Source organism: Acanthopagrus latus, chromosome 8 (genome assembly GCF_904848185.1).
Source record: "Acanthopagrus latus isolate v.2019 chromosome 8, fAcaLat1.1, whole genome shotgun sequence".
NCBI lineage: Eukaryota > Metazoa > Chordata > Actinopteri > Spariformes > Sparidae > Acanthopagrus > Acanthopagrus latus.
The window spans coordinates 28,202,627-28,222,104 of record NC_051046.1 but is presented as its reverse complement, the minus strand read 5'-3'; the positions used below and the strand labels follow the sequence as shown (position 1 = coordinate 28,222,104).

The window sequence follows — 19,478 nt, the reverse complement described above, 5'->3', positions numbered from 1 at the left end:
CATCAGGTTTTTATCAAGCCCTTGTTGGTCAAACCATGAAATGTAAGTACCAGTACGAAAAGGTTTAGAAGCACTTAGGTGACACAACGATGTGGGGGAAAGACGCCTACATCCTTGTGTCAGCATGCTGCACTTGGTTATGTTTCGACCTTTGATACATTATTGTTTTCCCTTTTAACAAAACGTTCATAGGGTTCCTCCAGCACCTAGCGCTCAGCTATGACCGGGGAGAGCAGGTGGAGCTGTTACAGCACATGTGCCTCATTAGAAGCTGTGTGACCGGGCTCAGGAGTGACTCCATGCTGTGAAGCCGCCCGGTCAGACACGCACACGCTTCATCTGCAGCCCAGCAGATATGCAGTCAGTAAAAAGCGGATTTCCCCTCGTCTAGCTTTACTCTGTCACACCACGGCCACTTCAACGCAAACTGGGGGAAAAAAAAAAAAAATGAGTTTAAGAAAGTCAAAGTCTTACCTTTACAAGTGATCGAATCTCTTCAGCTCAAGTTAACGTTTGGTTTTGTTTTATCGGAGCATGATTTGAAAGTTATGAAATGAAGCTCGAGAGGATGTAGAATGTTGACAAAAAAGGACAGCCGCAAAACGGTCAGTTCCTCTATCTGTGTGTACAAGGAAGTAAAAGTTAACTTGCATTATAGGCATAGCCTGCAACTTATAAAAAAAAAAAAAATGCCGGAAGCAGGGACGGTATCTATGCAAAGAACATCGTGCGGGTGACACCGGGTGTGTATGAGCTGGCACAGTTTTGGATGAAGACTAATGTTCGGTTCATGATGAATGTTTTGGACCGAGTTTGACTTTTTCTCTGGCTGTGACTGAGACCGTCTACACAGCCCGCTCCCGGAGCGAGCAGCAGTCCGACACGACGCTGAAGTTAGCCTCCGATTCGCCAGCTTCCGATTCGGAACTTAAGGGGAAAGTTAAGAGGAAATTAACGTAACGTGCAGTGCGACTGTTTGTACACTGTTTTGTTTTTTTTTTTTGGTGACACTTCTTGATGTAAACCCATTTTAGACATTTTAAGTAAGACATTAACTTTGCCTGACACCAAGTATTGCATTTGTGAAACGTTTATTTTATTTGTGAAAATGCTAAAGAAAACCAAAAACCACTGTACCCAGACTTCTCAAATCTGCACTAGATTAAACTACAGGCCCTGAAGATTCATTCAGACACAGTTTCTGGTCTGTGAAACCTTTATTCTAGTTGTGAAAATGCAATAGAATGAAGGTTTCACAGATCAGAAACTGTAATGAATGTTTAGTCTCTGTTGGATAATCTAATCCAGATGTGAGAAGTCTAGGCATAGTGGTTTTTGATCAGGACCTGGTCTAATGCGGTCTATATGCTGAGAAAACAGTGAAATCTGCCTTTATTGCATTTTCACAAATAGAATGAAGGTTTCACAGATCAGAAACTGTGTTATAATGAATTTTTAGCCTCTTTAGGATAATGTAGGCCAGATTTGAGAAGTCTAGGTACAGTGGTTTTTGACCTGGACCAGGTCTAATGTGGTCTTTATGATGACAAAACGGTGAAATCTGCCTTTATTGCATTTTCACAAATAGAATAAAGGTTTCACAGATCAGACACTGTGTCTGAATGAATCTTCAGGGCCTGTAGATTAATCTGGTCCAGTTTTGAGAAGTCTGGGTACAGTGGTTTTTGATCTGGACCTGGTCTAAATGAGGTCTGTTACGTAGGTATTAAACAAAAACGGTGAAATCTCCCCTTTAGCATGTTCACAAATAAAATAAACGTTTCACAAAGTTAATGTCTTACCTAAAATGTCTAAAATGTTTTTACATCAAGAAGTGTCACAAAAAACCGATAATCAGTGCACAAACAGTCGCACTGCGCGTTACGTTAATTTCCTCCGAATCGGAAACTGGCGAATCGGAGGCTAACTTCAGCGTCCCGCACACATGTTGGACAGTCAGGTAGGCTGCTCCTCTGAAGGGCCCATCACCGGAGGACACGGTCAGGAGAATGACTTCACTCACTGGAAACAGTCCCAGTTATTTCGCATGAGAGAAGGATGGGAGAGACGCTGATCTGCTTTGTGAACTGCAGTGGTGGAAGGCGTATTTAAGTAGCCCTGCACAGCCACACTGTAAATAAGGCTGCTCTGTCACAATGAAACGTCTGGTCTCAAAACTTCACTTCAAAATGACAAAGTGCTATTGGCATAATGTACTCACAGCAGACCATCAGATGTAGGCAATTTATTATGCTGCAAAATGATCCCTATGACGTTCCATTATTATGGGCCTTAATCATATTGGAATATACTGACACATTCAATTGCAAATAGGGTCTGTTGGGCAGAAAATGTCCTTCAGATAAATAACTGGATAGTTACAAAAAACAGAGCGCTGAAAGACAAAGACATGTTAGAGAATAGTTGAACAAAATATGATTCAATAGAAAAAATGGTGGACAGTTCTCAAATAAATGTATTTTAAATATACAGTATGTATATGAACATTCTATAATGCATGATGTATGTGCATTGGTCTTATATTGTCCATTGTCACTTGCATAGATATTTCATAGACCTATAACAGCCTTTCTTAAAGCGTCCCCCTTGTGGTTCACCAGTAGATTTGGTCAAATTAGTTTGTCTCTCTAAAGCAGGGGTCTCCAACACGGTGCCTGCAGGCACCAGGTAGCCCCCAAGAACCACATGAGTAGCCCTCAGGCCTGTTCTAAAAATGACAATTGAATATTGATATTACCTGTTTCCCACCTTGTCAAGTCATTGTTGATAATTATTGTGAGAAATCATTCATGTGATCTGTGTCTTCACATAGATGAGTATCATTAATCATTAATAATCATATATAACTAAAGGCAAACTGAGCAAATTTGTTATTTTAGAAGAGTGTATCAAACTGGTAGCCCTTCGTATGACTCAGAGCCCATGAAGTAGCTCTCAGTGGCCTATAAGTGCACTGAACTGCCCTGACCTGTATGACAGGTGCTTTACTGTACATGTAACGTTTGGTCAGTTGGTTTGTTGATGTATAAAAGAGATAAGGGGTGACTGTCCATACAATATATATGCACAGTGGATACAGAGCAGTTTATCTGTCTCTAATTATGGGTTTATACTAAGGTGAACATGGGGCTTAAATACAGGCACATTTCTGGGAATAAAGCAATAAAATAATTTCCATACACAAATATAAAGACAAGTCTAGACATTCATTATGGAACCATGTCTTTCATGCCACTGTGTGAACTGCTGTGGGGTTATATGACAGATTTGCATGTGTATCGTGCCTCAATAATTTGCATGATAGCAGAACAGAGTGGGCGTGGGGATGTATACAGAGCAGCCTTTTAGCCTTTGAGTAGATGTTTGTATTAGCCCAAAAAGAGATGTCAGGAGCGGAGAGCTTGTCATTTATGTTTATGCCAATATTTTACAGCCTTTTTTTGATAAAATCAGATATGATCAAACGAATGTTCACTCAACTGAGAAACACAAGTCAAAGTACAAAATACACACACCATCAACTGTTTTCTATGACAACTGAAAATATTGCAAGAGATAATAATCATGTTCCCAACTGCATAATTCAAGGTTCTTACATCATTTCCATGGTCAGCTTTAAACCTTTGAATAATTTTCAAGGTATATTTTCAGCCATTTCCTGCAATCATATCTGTGGTTTACATGTATAAATACTCAGAAAGGTTATTTCACTTCAGCCGGTTAAATCAGATGTTGTGCTTTAAACAACCAAATTCATGTTTTGTGTTAGCACCCTTCAGATAGCAAACACAAAAAAGCTTCATATTTGCCATCCTATATACCCTTACAAGCCAGAGTCAATTTATAATGAATGTAAAGCAGTTAAAATTTCAAGTTGTTTGAAGCATTTTTCAAATTTCAAAGCAAAAAAACACCAAATTAAAATATGTTTTCAACCATGAGCTCTATGAACCCCTTCAGTTTGGCTTCAGGGCACGCCATAGTGTCCTTGGGCACCCTGAAAGGCGCTATCCAAATTAAATGTATTATCATTATGTATCTTCTGGTATTTGGGAAATTCCTTGAAGAACTCCTTAGCTTCTCAGACGGTTACACCATTTATGAAGGATCATGTCGAGCCACATGTTCAAATGCATAAATACAGTAAACTGACACTGTAGTAATAAATTAATGTTACGCAAAAAACATTTACACTTAGATGTTACCAGATGTTTATTCCCTGTATTATTTTACCTTGAGCTCATATTCCCTTTCCTCTAAGTAATACTTCAGTTAGTGATAACAACAGAGTTGATGTGGATGTGTTGAATTCTGGTCAACTGAAGGTGCAGAGATTTGTTCCTCTATCTTTCTGATAGATTTTTCTGTTATAATTCTTGAATATTTAATCAAAAAAATACTTTGAGCGCCAGTGTAGCTTGGTGTAAAAAAGTGTGAACACACTCATGATATATTAGTCGCATTCACACTGAATATGAAATGTGGCTTTGGGTTGAGTGAGAAAGCGACCGTTTATAGGTTGCTTTTTGATGTTATTAAGGCTCTGTCAGCCCTGTTTATGTTGTGATCACATCTAGCCAACACCATTTTTCACATCCGGTGGTTGGAAACATGAGGATGACTGTAGTGTCATGTATCATTGGAAGAGAGAGCAGATGGTGTGCTAAAGGGTCCAAGCAGAAACAAAGGCAACTGAAAATAAATCTAATATCACAGCTTATATTGGAGACATGTCTCTGATCTGATGTAAATGTTGTCTAGTTAGGTCAGATGATAAACTCGAATCTTGTGACAAGGTGGGCCTGGAGCGTCAAGAAGGTGTTTTGGTCTATCGCCATGTAGCCCCTCAGTGCTCCTGGTCTTCCTCAGGCTCCCTGAGGCCTTGACTGTGTAGAGTCTTCCCAGCCATCTCCATCATCGCCTGGACCTCAGGATCAACATCCAGGATACTCTTCTTACCCTCTCCCTCCTTATCCAGAAACATAACAACACAGAAATACCATGGGTTTTAAAGGACAGTTCACCCCAAAAGGAAAATTCAGTCCACAAAACATCTAGAGCTTCACAGCAAAACAGTGTTGCAGTGCATTCTCCTAAACTGAAGGAGATGGGGACTTGTTTTATTGTAAAAAAATAAAAAAGAAAGAAACAAAAATAATATGAATAAATATAAAATAAATGCTCATACAGCATGATCTAGGTCTCCGGAAAACCAGGGATCCCAAATTGATTGAAAGAACACATTTGCAACTACTCCAGTTGTTCAGAATGCTGTAATGTTGTTTTACTGTGACTTTCCAAAACAGGTTTCTCAAAGGAGCACTTGAATTATTTAACATTACAAAAATAAAAACAGTTCAAGACCTGAGAAACAGACCAGTACAATGGGTCACAATTTTTATCTGTCTGTTTCCCTCTTTCCTTCCCACATCTGTCCCTAAACTCCTGTGCGTTTCTGACCACCCAGAAGATGATCCTGCTTTTTTCTCCATGGTTCTCCCCCCACAGCAGCAATATTAGCCCCTTCATATTACTGTAACATCTGTACAACACTGCGGTGAGCCTGCAGTGTAGCACAATTTAGGACTGTGCTAGTACTGAGGTTCCTCTTGTGTAAATGTGGGGAAATTATATCAAGCAAGATATTGTTGGGAAAACAGCGTGGATCTTTATTTACTTTTAAAGAATAATTAAACAATCTGTTAATGATTACTACATTTCCTGTCATGCACTATGGTCTGCTTTCTAATAAATGAATAATAAAGGAAAACAGAAAGTATAAAAGAGCAAATACTCTGACCACCTCTGGTTCTGGGGGTTTTCCGACTGCCCACACTTCCATTGAGTCCAGGCTGAAGTCCTCCTCTCCAGAGAGCTGAGGGCTGCCATAGGTGGTGCACTTGGGTCTTGCGCGACTATGACCACTGCCAAAATTACTGTCCAACCACAGACCGAAGTAGCCGTGCTGACCACCCATACCCTATTAATATTAAAAGTACATATAGCATTAAACATAATAAATTACATTGTTTGTTATCTAATTATCTAAGGTGCATCTCCTCTGTCAACATATAGCAGCTGTTTGAACACTGTTTTAGCAAAATTCACCATTTACACCCAATTTTTGAAAGAAGACAACAATTTCTTTACAGTAAACACGTCACAATTCAAAGATCAATTTGGTGATGTTTTTTCAGTTAGGAGAAATCTAAAGTTGTGGAACAATGTCCATGCTGAATCATTCATCTGTAGAGCGGGGAATTGAGATGCGACTACAAGTGGTCACCTGAGACGCATGTTAATGCCAGGCGTACGCTGACAGACTAAGAGCTATCCACTTGTGATCGGATCACTCAAGACAAATGACAAGTACCAAGTTTGAACCTCACTCTTGACAACATACTACAGGCTGATCTTGAGTGATAATTCTGTCCTTCTCTGTAAACAATCAACAACTATAACATCAGACATATATATTTAGTCATTTGTTGAATTTTGGCTGATTACACCATGGCCATACTGTTGGTTTACTGGCTATTAGGGCTGCTGTTCTATCACTGAGTCAAGTCCACTGGTTATACAATAAACATTGTATTAGATAACAGACAAGACATAGATAACACTGCATATTATCCATGACATAACAGGTCAGTGGCAGCAGCTGAATGTTAGACTCAGTTTATTAGCTACATTAGGGGAATTACTGAACTCTGTGATATTTACAGGCCATGAATAACTAGTGTGCTCTCACCAGTCCGTTGGGCATGGTCTGCTGATTCTGGTTGAGGTACATAAAGTGTTGGTTGTATCCTGTCGCTGTATAAACTCTCAGTCTGGGGAATACAGTGAACAGGAAGCATCTGGAGTCACCTACACATGCGTGCACACACACACACACACACACACACACACACACACACACACACACACACACACAGATATACAAATTATAAAGAACTGAGTGAAAAATCAAGTGACTGCCCACAGTATTCAAACAAGTGGTATTACTTCCTTAATGTCGCTCATTGTCCAATACCAGAGCTTTAATGTTAGCGTTGGGTGTAAGTTATCCGTACAAATTACTTCTGTTCTTTAATCAGCAGGCCAGAATCAACAGTTCTATGAGCAAGTCTACTGGTATTAAAATTTAATTCGACAGCTATGCATTCAGGACAAACCAAGGGCTGCACAATTAATTGTGAAATCCTCAAAATCGCAACATGACTAAGTGCAATATCCAAATTGCAAGAACTGCAATTATTTTATAAAAACAAAATGTGTTTTAATGACTGTTTGGACTGCTGCAGAGATGCTCTGACCTACAAAGCTTGTTCTCCAGATGTAACAAAACAGGTTTGTTTGGCAGAGACCAGGAGAAATCCTACACCACCATGACTTCATTCGTTTTTCAATTAAAAAGGAAAATTGTGATGTAAAATAAAATAATCTGTCAGAATAATTGCAATATCACTATTTGACCATTCTGTGCAGCCTTAATGCAGTTACGTTGCAGCTAAAGACATGAGAGAGCACACTTTTTGATTCTGCATTTTTCCTGGTTTACAGCAGTCTGAAACAGGAAATATTAAACCAAACATACAGGTCAAAGTCATGCCAACCTCATCCCGTTACACAGCCATGACTGATTATATATATGTTTTTGTAATCATTAAGGAGTGGTGGAGGATTACTTTCAGTGATGTCACAAAATAAGAGAACTATAGAAATATTGAAAATACCTGGAATTATTTTTTTCTTTATAAAAATGTTGATGACATTTCAAATATCTGGGCAAGATTTTTCTCAGCCCTGAAGCAAACTGACATTTTGTCATGTCAACATGGTGAACAAGATAGTGAGTGCCAGACTCCATTAGCATTTGTATGATCATCAAAATAGATGTAGGTGTTCTCTACAGCCTTGTATGACCTACATTTACCAAAATACTGATCAAATTGCAAGTTAAGTCCAAGGTCCAAAGTCATGCAAAATGAAAGTGTTGTGGGAGAAGACATAGCCAGTCCCTTCTCTCACCCTGGAACTGAGGTTTGACTTCCCAGGTGTGGGATGCAAAGCCCCCAAAAACATGTCCCTTTGTGTCTTTGATAAGCAGCAGAGTGGGACCATGTTTTGTCAGACCAGTCACCATCCTGGTGAAGCTCTCCCCATGCAGCCGTGTAGAAAACACAAGTTTCCAGGGGGCACTGTAGCCGTCTGGCAGCTGGAGAGATAAACAAAGATTGTACATGACAACCATCCCGAAGAGAGGTCTACTTAGCCAGCATAAGTGAAAACACCTGTGTGAGTCACAGCCACCCCTGGTTCTGTAAAGTGGGTATATGAATGAAATATTAGTAATATTTTCATGTGCTCATTTATATGACCCTCTCCTTGACAGTAAACAGTAAACAGTAAAAGTTTAGTTGATCTTGGAACCTGTAACTGCATCAAAATGGCTCCAAGTGACTTTCCTGACCTGTTCAAATCAGAAATGTGCTGTTTCAGTGGCTAATGCATGAATCAAACACGCCCTATAATAAATGGGCCCAGAAAAGTCACCAGCTGTTATCAATCAGAATCACTCAGAAACAGTGGTCATGCTACCAAGAACATCTGATGTACACAACTTTTCTATAATGCTTTGATAGCAGCCTTCACCTCGTCTGCATTGTTGGGTCTGGTGTCTCTTATCTTTCTCTTGACAATAATACACCATAGATTCTCTATGGGGCTCAGGTCAGGCGTGTTAGCTGGCCAATCAAGCAAAGGAATACTATGGTCAGCAAACCAATTACTAGTAGTTTTGGCACTGTGAGCAGGTGCCAAGTCCTGCTGGAAAAGGAAATCAGCATCTCCTTTTTCAGAGGAAATAGAGACTGGTTTGCTGACCACTGTATTATTGTGCTTGAGTGGCCAGCCAACTTGCCAGTATTGAACTTGATAATTATTTCTGTCATTTGTCTTTAACAACCCAAAAAGGGACTATACACTGTTTTTTTTATTCCTCAAACAATTAAAGACAGCCTTCAGTTAATTTCCTGATCATCGCCAACATTTTGTTTTTTATATGTAATATACATATATACAGTACAACAGACACACAGTTTTGCATAAATACTAACAAATATATGACAAAAATCTTGAGTGAAACTTGAAACATGTTGATCACTGTGTCCACTTGATGTCTACCCTGGCCTGCTTAACATGGTGACTGTAAACATTTTTCCTCTGTCTTCTCAAGGTCGCAGATGAAAGCTTATTGTAACGCTTATTAAAAATGACACAAATGCAACTTTAGACAGAGCCATAAACTGAAAAAAGGTACATAAAACAAGGAATCTATGCTTTTTCTGTGGCATTGTCAGCATGAAGTGGTTCCTTTTATAAATGTAACCAAAAAAAAAAACAAAAACATTTGGCAGGCACTTTAGTTTGAGTTTTAAAAAATTACCAGAGTTGGATTTACCAAAGGAAATGAGAAAACCATGAAGGCTTATTTGTTTGCCAGGAAGTTCTAGAGGACTGTAATACTTCAGTGAATTTGGAAAGTCACAACTATGAATAACAGCAAAACTTATTTATTACCTGATAATAATGGTATGAGTCGCACAGATGGCATGCTTAAGCAGAAACATTTATATTGTGAATTAATAAATTATGTGTAGAGGAAACTATTTATTGTTTATGATGTGACTGAGGTTGGGGTAGCAACGTCAGATGAATTGTCTGAAGCTTTGTTGAAACCAGACAACAATACGGCAGGTAAAACTGATGTAAATACTGTTGACCATGTGAAACATGATGTTCTTCCTCTTTCCACTTGAGTTACTGGGTTTCTAGATAATACCATTCTACTATACAATGCTCTCAGGGCTGAAAGTTCCTGTAGTAAAAACAGCAATAGGTCAAATGTTTCAGAACTGCTCCCTCTGTTCCAAAGTTATTTGAAAGAATTCTGATTGAAAGGGTCACAACTTTATTAAGTTAGGCTGAACAGAAACCAACCAATCACGTCACTGTTCCTATAGCTAGTCGGAGTACAGCAGCATAGAGAGCCAAACGGTCACAGTCCTTCGGGTCTCGTTCACGACAACTTGCTTAGGAAAAGATACGAATGGTAGTGAATGGCAAAAGACAAATCATTTTTTGATCTTGTTTGAATTATACCAAAATAAAAAATCAAAAAGATTATAACCTGCCCCTTTAACATTTTAGAACTGACGAACTATCCTTTCACATAACTGCAGTTGTCAGTATGGCCAGTACTAATGAAATTTGTGTCGAGGCAGTGGCCATGATGGTGTTGCTGACGTATGTTGAGCAATATCGATGTAGCTCAATTTATCTTTCATATTTAAAAAGCCTGTCAGCTGCAACAGCATAAGGAGACTTAGCATGCAATTACTTAATGGTTGATTTATTCTTGATGCCCTTCATATTCAACAATCCATAGTCTTTTCTAAACTTGAAACATTTTTTACTTGTATCAGCTGTAAAGACATTTGCAATTATATTAGCAGGGACTGTAAGTAGGAATTAAGATCACCTGTGCCTTTAAACAACACAGAGTCAATCAGTCTGAGCCTATCAAACTACCAAACTTCACTTTCAGTGTAAGGTTATGGTTTATCATACCATTGTAACATGCAAGTGCACTGAGACCACAACATGATGATGAGCCTTCTGTTCACAGCACTGTTGCTGATTGGAGTGTTTTGTTCTTTGTCAGCAAATGTTTATCTTTATTTCTATCTAGGATGAAGTTGCTTTTCTATTTCTCAGGGACCTAAGTTTGATGCATGGATATTCTGGTGGTGTGGTCGTTGGGTCTGCCTGGTGAGTGCTTTGGATACTACTCCACTAGACTGGTGCTTATATACAGTGTAAAGGGTCAGTACAGTTACATTTTCAGGTCATCACTTTTGGTTGTATGTCAGAGATTTAAGGTCTTTAGCATGACCAGAGATAAATAATATTAAGTTGAACAGAGTTATCTAAGTTGATTGACATAAAGAACACAGGGCCACTTCTACATACTACCAACATTTTCTGTATTGTACATTCTTACCTGTGGTGCCAGAAACATGAGGGTGAGAAGGTCCAGCAGACAGCTAAGCTCTTTCCAAGATGTCTCCCTGCAGGGAGGCAGCAGGGGTGAGGCCAGTCGGCTACTCAGGGATAAATGTAGGCCCTCAGCTACCAGCATCTCCAGGTACAAAGATACTTGGGGGGCCCTGAAGATCCAGTCCTCCAAACAGGAAACATCACAACCTCCCTGATCTGAGTGGATGAGAGGAGAGGAGAGGAGAGGAGAGGAGAGTCATTGGTTACATTTTCTTTTATTAATAAAATGCTCTAAAATCTTACAATCACCACTTTACCTGAGGGTTTGAGTTCAGAACACATCTGCTCTGCCAGTAATTTGACACCTAGGGCACCATCACCCATTCTGTCTGGCTTCCAGCCCTGCAGACGCCCTCTGTAGACCAGAATCTGAACTACAGCTGAAATCAGGTCCTGTAGGAACTATGGGGGAAGGGAAAATGGCCAGATTAGGGAATAATTAGGGAAGGAGGGAGTGAGAGCAGTGAAAAGATGGGGTTGTGACGAAAGGCAAAGAAGTGGAAGAGAAATGTTGCGTGCATTTCCTATTCTAATTTTATTTTGCTTATCAAAATCACATTTTACCCCCTCTACTCACCTCTGCTACCTGGTCACATGTGACAACCATTGCTGCCCCTGCTCTACTCTGAGACATGGCCATGACAATGGGAGCCCGTTCCTCTGCAGTGCCTCGCAGAGTGTCTGCTAGAAAGATGACCAGTTGCTCTCGACCTACTCCAGAGGCAGCAGAGTTGCTGGACTTCCTGGATGCTTCAGGTGCTGCAAGTTCAGGGTCGATACTACACATGCACTGGTAGACTCTCCTCACCATGGGATGTGGTACCAGGCTGCCCATTGAAGACTGGGGGAGAGAAAATGGAGAAGTTTAACACACTAAAAGAAACTACCCATCCCTGGCAGATGTACTGATAGCGCAAACTGAACAGCAATGACAGCATGAACGAGACTTATTCATAAATAAATCTTTTTATTGGAGGATCAAGGATGTTACAGTTTACAGGAAGTGAAACAGTTCTCCAGTTTCATTTATCTTAAACAAAAAAACTAACAAAAAAAACCTATACAAACCCCCCAAGAGAGAAAAGAGAACATTGCTTGGTAATACCCCCCCCCTCCCAACACAGTTGTCCCACTCTTCCCACCCTCCATATTTTGACAATATTCTGGGAAATCAGCTTTTTTTTCCATTTTGTTTGTTACACAGTTCTTTAAAACAGTTCAAGGATCTACACACTGAAAACAAGCACACAACTGCACGCCCACATTTCGACACCAGTTCGTTAACAAGGCTATAAACTCACAGTTTCACAGTTGTCAGTCAAGCTACTCAGTTCCCACCACACTAAGGTAATTGACCTCTGATTTGAATAAACACACACAGGAAAAATTTAAAAAGAACTGGAGGGAGGAAGTAGATGTAGAATATAAAATAAAAGGGTGTCTCATATTTCAGGCAATACTTAAAGATCAGAGGTAGACTGCTCAACCTTTGGAAGTCAGTTTTCATTTGGTTAACTAGGGGTGTAAATTTAGCTCCAAGGAGAGAGGTGAAGGAACGCGTAATGTTTATTCCAAGATATTTGAAACCAGAATGTGTTAAGTGGAAGGGCACTGCTTCTTGTCTAATTTGCATTGCCAAATCATTAATGGGGAAGCATTCGCTTTTCTGATAACTAAGTTTGTAGCCAGAAAAAGACCCCCAAATTGTTCAATAGTGATACAATTACAGGGGCGCTAGTTTCTGGATTGCTTACATCGTCTGCATACAGAGAGACGCGATGTTCCTTAGTCCCACGCCTAACCCTCCGCAGCAACGACGACGATCTCAATGCAACTGAAAGAGGCTCAGTTGCCACTGCAAACAGGAGCAGGGACAAAGGACATCCTTGACGTGTCCCACGTGACAGCGGGAAATATTTGGAATGAGACTGATTAGTTTGAATGCATGCTTGTGGGGACTAATAGAGCAGACGAATCCATGCCAGAAAGGTGTCGCCCAACCCAAACCTTTCCAATACGGCAAACAAGTATTTCCACTCCACCCGGTCAAAGGCCTTCTCTGTGTCCAGAGAGATTACAGCTTCTGCAGTTGAGGAGGGACCAGGGGAGTAGATCACGTTAGCAAGTCTGCGAATATTTGAAAAAGAGTGGTGACCCTTTATAAAACCAATCTGGTCCTCAAAGATTACTTTAGGGAGAACAGATTCTAAACGGTGTGCCAGGAGGAGTAGTATAATCTTGGCTTGTGTGAGGGTTGGGGGCAAGGAACCGTTTCCCAACGATTTGTTAAATACTTCTAGCATTATAGGTGCAAGTTTGTCTTTAGATGTCTTGAAGAATTTGGGAGGTTAACCGTCAGGTCCTGGAGATTTACCAGTTCGCATATCTCTGATGGCTGTAGTGATCTCTGACTTTGTAAGAGGTCGGTCCCTTCCCTGTCTCCAGGCTCAATAGTAGGTAATTCTAAATTATCTAAGAAACTGTTCATATTCATAACATCTGATGGAAATTCAGATGTGTTAAGTGTAGAGTAAAATGTTGCAAAAGTATTATTGATTTCCTTTGGGTTGGTGACTATATATTGGTCCTGATCTCTTGGGGTATGAGCCGTGAGGCGGTCTGACGTTTCAGCTGGTGAGCCAACAATCAACAAGCTTTTTCTCCGTACTCATAGTAAGTGCTCCGGGTCCGCAGTAATAAGTATTCAGCCTGGTTGGTGGATAGAAAATTAAGCTTAGACTGTAAAGCTATCCATTCTTTATATAATTCTGGGGAGCAGCTTTCAGAGTATTTGCGGCCTAAATCAAAAATTGAACCGGACCTATTTGTCATGATTCCTGTTTGTGTTGTGATCTTGTATCTGGTTTTTGGTTTCTTGTATTTGATTTATGTCGGTGTATCATGTCTTGTGTCATGCTTTGTTTTTCCCATGCCCTCTTGTGTCTCTTGTCCTTTAAGTCTTTCCTGTGGTCTGCCCTCTGGCTCCCTCTGTCTGTTGTCTTGTTCCCTCCTGGTCTGTTCCTCTGTGCTCCTCCCCCTCATTATCACACCTGGCTTCCTCCCTCCTCTCTCTCCTCACCTGTTCCTCGTCATGTCATTAGTGTCTGTGTATTTAGTCTGTGTGTTTCCTTCACTCCGTGTCTGGTCATTGTTTTCTGTTTGTATTCTGTCTTTGGCTGTCCATGCTCTTCCTGTCTGGTATGTTTTGGTATTGAGATTTCCATGTTTGATTTGTACTTTGCCTTTTTCTTTGCACTTTGTTGAACTACTTTGGTTTTTGTCCTTGATTGTTTTTTCCTGTGCTCCTTGGTTTTTGTTTTTTTTTTTGTTGTTGTTGCAATCAGCTTTGAATTAAAGCTCGCCTTTTGTTTGTTCCCCTTTATCCTTGCCTCCTGTGTGTAACTGCATCTGGGTCCACCTCCCCTTTAAACCCCTAACCTGACACTTTTCAACTAGCAGCCCATGGGCTGAATGGGGCCCTTTAACAACCTCATTCAGGCATGTCATGTCAGCTATATTGCCTATTAGGTTTTCACACACAGGGAATTTGCTTTTGTGTTTGGGTGTATATGGAATAATTTAAGGTGCACTGAAAATGCACATGATGGCTTTAAAATCTTTGAATAATGGCAAGAATACATGAAAAAGTTTGCTGAAAAAGCTGACACCAAACTAAATTGGTGGCTTTAATCAATTTGAATGGTGGGGTGACAATGAAAGATTCAAAATATACTAGAAGCTGTGAGCAAAACGGCATTACTGGCTTGAATCTTTGCAGAGAAGCAGGTGATGTCAAGTGGAGCACCTTTCTATGGCCAGTTGTTGGCATACTGTCATACTCAAAACATATAAAGTACCACATCATCAATGATGTATGAGTGTGATGTTGATGAAGTGCTGAGCGGCTACGGTGTGGGGAAGGCATTGTTAGCAATCAACGGCAACTCCCAGGCTGGTAGACCCCCCCCCCAAAGCTTCCTCTAAGGCAGAAATAAGTCTGGGCATTGTGTATATCTTGGAAATAGGAGCAGATGTAGAATTGGTAAGCTTCCATCATATTTTCTGGGACCCTTTGGCTGGATACAGTCAAGGCTGCTCCAATAAAGAGTTGCCAAGAATAAGCGGGTGGAAATCCCAGACAAGGCTAGAACCTGCATAACTTGTGAAAGAAACTTGGGATCAAGTAGCCACTTCACCAGATTACATGATGACCGTGAGGATTTTCTGAATTGCATATGATGTGCAAGGAACTCATATGGGTGAGAATGGTGCTTGTCTAGTTTGGAGTACATTACAGGAATTGGATTGTCAGTTTCGTTGGTTTTGCTTGGTTTGCGTGTGAAGACCAGGCAGTCTTCTGAGATGCAGTGAAAGTCAGTCACAGAGGGATAGAAATGAGGACTGAATTAAATAGAAAGAAACCAAACCAAAGAAGGCCAAAAGGAAAGTCGATTCTGGAGTTTGGGCTAGATGATAACGTAGGAGATGTAGGGTATTGAAGCAGCGGGACAAGAGATCAGTAATCGGTGGAAGACAGCGCAGAGCAGAAGTTGGCGATTGCTGCTGGAGTAATTCAAAGAGAGACGACAACTGGTTGAGCATAAAAGAGGTACGGTTCAACTTTGGATCAACTGTCGAGAGTGACTGTGTCGGAAGTGATGGTACGGCAGATCCAGTGGCAGCAGGTGAGGAAATTATGACTGACCTTAAGGATTTATGTGCATAGCCAAGTTCAGGTGACTTAGAAGGAAGGGCAGTTGTCATTTGTGTAGCAGATAAGTAAAGGAGAAAGTTGTGAATGGAACGATTTATGTGATCGAATTTGTCAGTGCTGGAAATTTGACGTGCAATGAAGTGGACATGGTTAGTCGTTGGTTGGGTAGTGGACACGAAAAGAGGTAGATGGAGGTGGAACTGGCAGAAATGAAAGAATGCCTGTGCTCCAATACCCATGCCACTATACTATTTGGTATGCCGGAAAATATTTAGTATGTCCCAATATGAAATGTGTAAAATGCAGTATGCCAAAAATACCTGGACACGAGTAAAGGAAAAGTATGCAATTAGGAACACAACCATGAAGGTTATTGCGAAAAAGAGACAGTAGTTGGAAGAGGAACCTGCAACCCAATGCCAATACTGAGAGATAGAGGTTGAGAGGTTGCAATGACATAGTGGGGAGAGGAACTGGAAGTGGATGACATCATGCATGAGCACATGCCTGCAGCACCTTCATAAGAGGTGGTTGTTATGATTTATGACTTTTTGTTGTGTGGAACAAAGGTACAAAGAGTGGAAAACTCTTATTAGTTTAGATTATCTTTTAAAACCTTTATCTTTACCTGCATTGAGTTTTAATTTGAACTGTTCTTTCTAAACCACTGGAATTACAGCTGTATGCACAAATAATTATACCATCTATTTACTACTTCAACAGACACACCTGCAGCATCTCAAACGTTAGAGTCTTCACAGCTGGTGTGTTCCCAGGAGCTCCTGAAGGGGCCTGCAGCCTGTCAAAGACCCCTTCAATCATAGGCCGCTCCTCAGGACGGAAACGGGCCAGCCGCTTCTGCACCACCACACTCTCTGTGTTCCCCATGGTGCTCTGTGGTACAGTTAAATAAAAAAAAAATCAGCCCTGCAACAAAATAAATATTGGGCTATATTGATTTCAGACAATACACTCATGTCATATCTGTCTATATCTAAATAATATAGAGCCGACCACTAATGGACTTAAAATTATGATATGTACGGACTTTGTTCGCTAATAGTGCTGCAACTATTTCAAATCATTTTCGTTATTGATTAATATGTGGATTATGTTTACGATTAATTGAATAATTGTTTCATCTATTAAATGCTCAACACAACTTCCCAGAGCCCAAAGTTTGATCCTACTTTAGATTAATTAGTAGAATAAATTAATCTCAGTTTATCCTACCAAAAGTAAAAAAAAAAAAAAAACCCAATGATGCTTAATTTGCTGTCAGAAGTGACAAAGCGACAAATCTTCACTTTGAAGAAGCTGGTCTTCCAAGGGTCCCACACTCCAGATTGGGAACAAATCATCCTGGAAGCAGCTTCGGAATTTGACAGTTTAGCTAACTGTTAATACTGTAGTAGTGATTAATCTCAATTTAGGGCTGACCATAACCACACTCCAGAACGAATACTTTACAAATACTTGTGTATCGTCATGTAAGTTGGCTGTTGGCGATGAAATGTTAAAATTCAGCTCAAGTGTTAAATGAGATTTGCCTCTCTTTAGAGTCACGTTGTACGCGGTGCAGGCAGGTGCTAATTATCATGAATTATTTAGAGGCAGTGTTTTTATAATACCGCTAACCTGCAGATGTCTTCATGGTTAGCTAAATAACGTTAACGCTGTAGACCTTGGATGATTAGCTCATACTAGTTTAAGAAAGCACATCATCAAGACTTTGCTTTGATGTTCTCAAAGCAAGGCAACTTTTACGACAACACTGACTGTATCTATGTGCCTCTAACCTTTTAAAGAAGAGCAGGTACGTTGTCCATCCTGTATCTATTGACAGCAAAATGTAAACTTCCTGTTGTGTTAGCAATGACACCTACAGTAACCAATAAAAGTACCCAAATACGTCGTCTGTTGTCGTTTGTCGTTATGATTGGCCCATGGAGTCCGGAGGCGGGGACAATTGTCCGCTGGGGTATGTTCACTAACACACTGGATCGGTGTTCTGTTCTTTGAAGCTAAAAGAAATAACAATATGCAAAATTGACCGAAAAAGGCGTCTGTATTTTCATTTCTACGTGGTCACAGAAATTAAACGCATGTGGCAAAATACACAAGTTTTTCCATGGCTGGCTAAACGACTTACTGTCAAGCAAGACAAGGATTCTATGTTTTCTGCAAGGAAAGTTTTGCTGGTGACTCCACTCCACTCTATATTAGATGACATCACTGATGTTCCCTTACCTACTTTTTTTTTTGTTTTTTAGTAATTTGCACTAACCTGGGGAGACACTGCAATATCACAGTCCTATTCCATCCTCCACCAGTAGAGTCTGCAATGGAGCAACTAAGGAGAGACGGCCGTCTGCAGAAAGAGTGAGCTGTTGAAAAACGCCTTTTAAGGGCATGAGACTTACAATGTGAGCGCACTAAGCTGGGTGTGTTGCATTGTAATGAGGCCTTGTAGGACAGAGGAGGCACCCACATCGGCACCGCTGAATGTGTAGGTGACACGAAGCCATCTGGCCACATCAAGTAAACAAACTGGTGCAACAGGATACAGATGCTGAATCAGTGTGTGCAGCACGATATAAACCACACTGCAAAGGAATAATTTCTGAACCCAAGTCTTCTGGACTGCATTTACTGTAAAAACATTCTCTTAAGTTTATATATATAATTCTGAATAAATGTGCTCACCTGATCTGGTACCAAAGAATTCAGTACCCATCAGGTCATCATATAAATACACAGGGTAAAGGTAAATGGTGAAAATGTATGTGGCGATGCTACTCAGTTAAACAAAAACTTTCAGAGTGGAAAGAGTTAAAAATGATGCAATATGTGTACAGTACAGTGTGTGAAGTCTAACAATTCATGTTATTTTAGAACATGAGAGCCCAAAGTGAATAAAACACTCTTTAGACCTTTTGGCAGCATTATGAATGGACTTAACTTGAGCTCTTGCATAATGATTGTGCTCTTGCACAAGTAAAATGTTTGCTCCTTGCTTCAATTAATTAATTTCAACATAATCCGCTCATGGGGAGAGATTTGAAATAAGACAGTTAAACCGGAGTTGTTTGTGCTCTGTCACAACGTGTTGAAACTGAGAAGGTGAATCAAGTGTATCTGCAAGTCATAGAGTAGAGTCATTGTAAAAGTGACAGAATTGTAGCTTCAAGTTCTTGGTCGACTCTCTCCCAAAATAATCCCAAAAAGAGGTGCACTTTTAAACGCATGAATGGTTTATACCATTAAATGTAATAATCGCAAACCAGGTTACTCCTGAGAAACTATCTTTGCTGAATAGTGGCTATAAACTTGGTCCACAAGGTTCACTGCTTATCTAACACCAAAACCCTGCACAGAAGTGCATTATACTATAGGAGGGATAATGATTGTACGACCTTGAGGAGGTGTCACACTGGCAATCATTTCTTCTTTTTATTGAGTTTAGACAATTGGGAGGAAAGCAGCTCAGTGAGGACAGCTGATTGGAAGTGTACACATTATTTACAGACATTTGAAAGTGATGAGGACAGTTAATTTGTCATCAATCAAACCAAGATTGTATAAAATTCCATTTGTAATTCCCTAAACTATTTATTCA

The 19,478-nt window shown here is 40.2% G+C and overlaps 2 protein-coding genes across 3 annotated transcripts in view; both read right to left on the bottom strand.

Annotated features, from left to right (window-relative positions):
* The window catches only part of plcg2 (phospholipase C, gamma 2), a 35,781-nt gene extending 35,125 nt beyond the window's left edge, over window positions 1–656 (bottom strand). Inside the window, exon 1 of the mRNA XM_037107895.1 lies at window positions 475–656. The gene's annotated coding sequence lies outside the window, so the exon portion shown is untranslated. The remainder of the gene's footprint in view (window positions 1–474) is intronic.
* A 2,764-nt stretch (window positions 657–3,420) lies between these two features.
* meak7 (MTOR associated protein, eak-7 homolog) lies at window positions 3,421–17,811 on the bottom strand. 2 transcript variants are annotated; one of them, XM_037107902.1, is made up of 9 exons: window positions 17,659–17,811; window positions 16,589–16,753; window positions 11,723–11,986; window positions 11,403–11,547; window positions 11,090–11,301; window positions 8,056–8,242; window positions 6,773–6,891; window positions 5,825–6,001; window positions 3,421–4,990 (listed from the first exon to the last, which is right to left on the bottom strand). In XM_037107902.1, the coding sequence occupies exons 2-9, from the start codon at window positions 16,745–16,747 to the stop codon at window positions 4,868–4,870; spliced, it is 1,386 nt and encodes a 461-aa protein (XP_036963797.1). In that variant the 5' UTR covers window positions 16,748–16,753; window positions 17,659–17,811; the 3' UTR covers window positions 3,421–4,867. The 2 variants fall into 2 exon arrangements, with proteins under 2 accessions (XP_036963797.1, XP_036963799.1); XM_037107904.1 differs by lacking the exon at window positions 17,659–17,811 and adding an exon at window positions 17,498–17,644.
* Between the last annotated feature and the right edge of the window lie 1,667 nt (window positions 17,812–19,478).

Coding starts and splice junctions, on each gene's coding strand:
- meak7 (XM_037107902.1), bottom strand. CDS start 16,747: ATGGGGAACACAGAGAGTGTGGTGGTGCAGAAGCGGCTGGCCCGTTTC. Junction 6,002..6,772: donor AGACCATGCCCAACGGACTG/GTGAGAGCACAC, acceptor TAATATTAATAG/GGTATGGGTGGTCAGCACGG. Junction 4,991..5,824: donor GAAAACCCCCAGAACCAGAG/GTGGTCAGAGTA, acceptor TTTCTGGATAAG/GAGGGAGAGGGTAAGAAGAG.